Raw genomic sequence first — 5,305 nt, forward strand, 5'->3', positions numbered from 1 at the left:
TGTGTGTGTGTGTGTGTGTGTGTGTGTGTGTGTGTGTGTGTGTGTGTGTGTGTGTGTGTGGGTGTGTGTGTGTGTGTGTGTAAAAAGATATATGAAATGAAATTTGCATTTTATATATTAGACATATGTGCAAGATTTGATCCAATCGGAAGCGCCTCAAATTTACAAAATGGTGGTATATGAGCGCGGCCACTTCTATGTTTGTGGGGATTGCACAATGGCAGAAGATGTTTATCAGACTTTAAAACAGATCATACAAACACATAGCCAAATGACGGACAAAGAAGTTGAAGCATATATGTTATCACTAAGAGTATGTTTTTCATATATTATCATTTTCTTATTGCTTATGATTTATGTATATTTATGCGACAGCAAAATACATACTGCACTTAAATTGATTCGCTGTATGATTCTTTTTTTAGGATGAAAATCGCTATCATGAAGACATATTCGGTATAACATTACGCACCGCTGAAGTACACAATCGATCGCGTGAGACTGCTAGGATCCGGATGGCCGCCGAACCGTGAAAATATTAAACTGATAAAGCATAGACCGAATAATTTTCGTTTGAAGGATTGCTACTGCATTAATAATAACTGCATATAACATAGTTCTATATGGAAAATTTGTTTTATTCACAAGTGGTGCTTGATTAATTTTTTAATTTCTAGAACATTTTATCTGCTATTTCATGTGGATCCGCACATCTCCGGTCTCGAAATATCACACTGAATATATGTTCGCTGCACGTAGTACATAATACATAAGTGTATAGAACTTATTTTACCTAATATTCCTTTAACTATGAAGATCCCGATGCAGTGAGATCCGGTTGTGGCTTTTGGCTCACATTAGCCAACAGTTTTTTTATTTCCGCTATCGCCTTTCCTGGATTCAGACCCTGTACAAAGTGTTTGACTCTATAATCCTTCTATCTTTAAACTTAATTATTATAATTAGCTAAATCCAGCCTAATTTCGAATAATTGATTTATTTTTATTTTTAGTTTTATACATATTTATGTAATGCTTGAAGTACCCATAATTTTATTAAATACATAAATATAAGAAAAACAGTAGTAAAAAATGAGAAATAAGAGAAATATATTAATTGATCAGAAACATATCTGAATAAGTTAAATAAATTATTAATAATCTACGCTCTATCAGTTTAATAAATATAATTTTAATATATTACTATTAATTAAATTGTCTTGAATAAGTAGCAACTAGAATAGAAACTACTGAAATATTTGCTGAGAATAAAACAAGCGAATTGTAAAGTATAACAAAAAAAAACACTAATCACTTGTATGTTACTACAATAATTTAATTGAAGTATCTTCTAATGTGAATTAAACTCACCTTTGGACAGGTACGCGTGCAATTCATGATTGTATGACAACGGTAAACTGAAAATGGGTCCTTTAATTTTTCCAGACGCTCCTTTGCTTGAGTATCTCGCGAATCAATAATCCACCTATAAGCCTAATGAAAATAATAATAGTTGAAAGAAGGAAATGATATAAATGAGAAACTTTATGAGATTGAATTAAACATATCAAGCAATATTACATACATTCTAATTTATCTCTAATTTATCTCAGATATGTTATCTGATTTGTATGATATGTTCAATTCATCATTGAAAGAATTTTTCACTTGCGTCATTTTTCTCTAAGGCTGAGTTGTTCCACCTTTCGGTAAACTTCAGCTCATTGTTTTACTCTCTCATGCTCTTATTCTTTTACTCTTTTGTTTATTCAATAGATAAATTATCACATAGTTCCGAAGGTGAAACAATCGGTCCTAAATCGCTTATTGTGATTGATTATTTTGTTACATATTATTTAAAACAGTATAATATGATGCGCTTACTTGCATAAGTACTGCAGGGCCTAAATACTTATCACCGTTCCACCAATAGGATGGGCAAGAAGTGCTGCAGCAAGCACAGAGAATACATTCGTAGAGACCATCCTATGTCAGTTAAAATTAGATTGTTAAAATTAGATTTAGTTTTAGATTAAAGAAATGTAATTGTAATTGAAACAGAAAATCAAATAAATATAATCTCACACACTTACCAACTTTTTACGGTCTTCTACACTTTGCAAATATTGTTGGCTCCCAGTTTCCTTCATGTCTTTGCGTTGTAGCCAGGGTTGTATACTGCGATACTGATCATAGAAATTATTTAAATCTGGCACCAGGTCTTTTACAATATACATATGGGGCAAGGGATAAACTTCACACGACGTACTTGTGCTTTTATCAATTTTGCTGTAACACATAATTATTTTATTTTTAGTAAATATATTTGTCATCTTTATTAGCAGAATTTAAATTTTAAATATATTAAGTATATCTAATTAGATATGTAGTTGCACATATAACTTGAGATATGAAAGTAGTCAAATCAAGTTATAAATTTATATCAAGATAATTAAGTGTGATAGTTAAGGTACCTGAGTCAAATAAGCCTACCTAATTAATTTTGTTTTTTTTTAATTCTATTTATGGGAATATTGAACTAAACTAAATAAACTAAATAAAAAAATCTTCATTTCATTAATTCACAAAAATAAATATTGTTTATATACAAATATTGTTCATTTACAAATATTTCGTTCATTTATAAATATTGTTTATATAGAATATTTGTAAATGAACGAAAAAAATTTTTGTTAAACTCTGTGCCTTATTACAGTTATTACATGCATATGAATATAATAAATAAAAAATTAATTAAAAATAACAAAGAAAATGAACTATCTTTCCAAAATCAATTTTAAAACTATTATTAATCAAATATCATAGAAATCAAATTCTTTACTCTACTTTCAAACATTAAAATTATTTTTAATTTTTTGTTATTAATTTCTTTCATCTTTGAAACTTTCTAGTAATTTGAATACAATTTTAGCTTCTTAAAAGATAATAGTATTGAAAATCGTTGTTCTTTGACGTAAACTTCACATACAACAACAAAACAAATAGTAGCTGTAATAAAAAAAAATACAGTACTCCATAAATTTAGGAACACCTTACGTTTTACAGGAAAGCCATTATATGACAGCGATCTATACATGTTTTTGGTTTAAATACTTCATAAGACGTCTAAATGATGATAAACATTTATGTAGAACATCTATAAGCTTGTACATGCTGAAAATATGTTGGACAAACATTTCACAGCATCGAAGTGTTCAAGATTGAATTGTGTTTTGGTTTATTGTTTATATTGTTGTGTATATTATCACTTGTTTTTGCAACGTCGTACTTGTGTTCGTTGTATATGCACAGGTCATTTAATTTTAGTTTCTATGAAAGTAATAAATTATTTGATTCGCAAATTGATTTCAGATTCCGTAAAAATCGTAAAATGGCCTTGAAGAATCAGATTTTGTATGAATCGCATTTTAATAAAAATTTCATATTTTATAGCATGTTATTAAATTTTTAATTGAAAAAAGATATATAAGAGTACATACATACGTACGTTATGTATGTACTTTTCGACTTTTTTCAATTAAATAATTTTTTACAAACCTGTAAAACAGGATATTCCAAATTTATGGAGGATACTCATTTCAAAAAATTGATTTATTTGTTATTTTTCATAGCTAGGAAGTTCATAGCTAGGAAGAATAATATTTATAATAAATTATGTAACATTGTGTGCTGGTAAATTTGTTAACAGATTGTTATAAAAATGGACACATAAGTTTTTATTGTGTTAAAAATGTGTTGCTGCCAATTTTAATTCTTTAATCTTTTTTATCTACTTCCTATGGTACATTTTTTAAGCATCTACTGCAGGAGTAAAGAGAGTTTTAAAGTAATAAATTTACAAGTGAACCTATTTAGTGCTGGACCTTATTCAGCTCAGGTATCTTATATGCCAGGTAGAAATACCTGATACACGCCAGCGTGTTTGTTCCTCCAATATTCATAGCACAAGATCCACAGATACCTTCACGACAGGAACGACGGAATGTTAATGTTGGATCCATCTCATTTTTAATCTTAATTAGTGCATCCAATACCATTGGACCGCAACTGAAAAAAATATGTTAAATGCCAAAATATATATATATATATATATATATGAAGAGAATGTTAGAAAAATATTTAATACATTCAATGAAACAAAACCTACGCATTCAGATCAACTTTATATTTTTGCATATATGGTTTTTCATCAGGTTTGTCTGGATTCCAACGATAAATTGAGAAGGTCTTAAGTTTGGCTTCAGCATTTTGTACTGTCGCAGTATGTAAAGCTCTAATCTATTGAAAATATATAAAATTAAAAATCTCGAAATAAGATTTCAGTATACAAAATAATGATTTATAGTATACGCTAACAGATTGCCAGCAAATTTGAGCAGAATATTGCAACAGATTAATATTTAAATGGATATAATCCATACATTTTAATAAAATATTGCCTTATATGGTTCCAAAAAGGTAGATTCTATACAATTTCTGCAATCAATTTGCAATTACCTCAAATTTCGTTATATTCCAACTGGCAAAATTGTGCTGACAAAGTTTGCATTGCAAAATCTGTTTTTGATAGGCTTGTCTAACCAAGTCCCTCAGGGACATAGAGAAGACACAATTATCATATACATCTTAACATCAGTCTTCACATTAATAAAAAAATAATTTGTAATTATTAAATCAATGCTAAAGAACTTGACACTTTTCCGTTCTATTTTAAATACAAAGTTGGGAGTTTTGAAAGAAAAGACAGACATGTCACAACACTTTAATGATTTTCATTATTGTAGAACTGACAACAATTCTCTGCGTCGGGCGTAAACAAATGAAAGATTATATGATATCTCGATGTCGAGTCCGATGTTTCGCAGACACTTACTTGACGTAACGCACTTCTACAAGTGTACGGCATTACTCCGATCATCTTTGAACAATTCGGTATCAACACGTTCATGATGCCCGCATTATGTAACTAGATTGCTAAAGTGTGTCTTCCAACAAGCGATATAAGTGAGACAGTGTGACACAATTGTCCGTATTCATAATCAGACCTTGTAAAATCTTAAAGCTTCCTTAAATTTATCTTTAAATGTTCAGCAGCCAATGAAATAATTCGTACAATATCTGAAGATAAATTTAAAGAAGTCTTAAATATAAGGCCTGACTATGAATACGGTCATATGAATACGAGTAAATGGATCAGAGAAAATCAATGCTGAAGGCAATCCAATACTGAGTTTAGATTCCCACTCGAGTGCCTAAATGGGAATCTGAACACGCTTCTAATGCCC

The 5,305-nt window shown here is 29.6% G+C and overlaps 2 protein-coding genes across 3 annotated transcripts in view; one reads left to right on the top strand and one right to left on the bottom strand.

Annotated features, from left to right (window-relative positions):
* Positions 1 to 533, top strand: part of LOC105626831 (nitric oxide synthase-like) — a 7,324-nt gene extending 6,791 nt beyond the window's left edge. The window contains exons 8-9 of the mRNA XM_012208124.1: positions 122 to 313; positions 426 to 533. Coding sequence (XP_012063514.1) covers positions 122 to 313; positions 426 to 533 — 300 coding nt within the window. The remainder of the gene's footprint in view (positions 1 to 121; positions 314 to 425) is intronic.
* Positions 1 to 4,968, bottom strand: part of LOC105626696 (succinate dehydrogenase [ubiquinone] iron-sulfur subunit, mitochondrial) — a 12,252-nt gene extending 7,284 nt beyond the window's left edge. The window contains exons 1-7 of one of the 2 annotated variants that reach the window (XM_012207991.1): positions 4,894 to 4,968; positions 4,168 to 4,298; positions 3,924 to 4,067; positions 2,093 to 2,288; positions 1,884 to 1,985; positions 1,371 to 1,493; positions 794 to 907 (exon numbers count right to left, since the gene is read on the bottom strand). In XM_012207991.1, the coding sequence (XP_012063381.1) occupies positions 809 to 907; positions 1,371 to 1,493; positions 1,884 to 1,985; positions 2,093 to 2,288; positions 3,924 to 4,067; positions 4,168 to 4,298; positions 4,894 to 4,968 (870 nt within the window). In that variant the 3' untranslated portion in view covers positions 794 to 808. Of the gene's footprint in view, positions 1 to 617; positions 908 to 1,370; positions 1,494 to 1,883; positions 1,986 to 2,092; positions 2,289 to 3,923; positions 4,068 to 4,167; positions 4,299 to 4,893 lie in introns of those variants that run through there. The other variant, XM_012207992.1, reaches the window with a different exon arrangement.
* Positions 4,969 to 5,305: the final 337 nt, after the last annotated feature.

The sequence above is a fragment of the Atta cephalotes genome, assembly GCF_000143395.1.
Source record: "Atta cephalotes unplaced genomic scaffold scaffold00006, whole genome shotgun sequence".
NCBI classification, from domain to species: domain Eukaryota; kingdom Metazoa; phylum Arthropoda; class Insecta; order Hymenoptera; family Formicidae; genus Atta; species Atta cephalotes.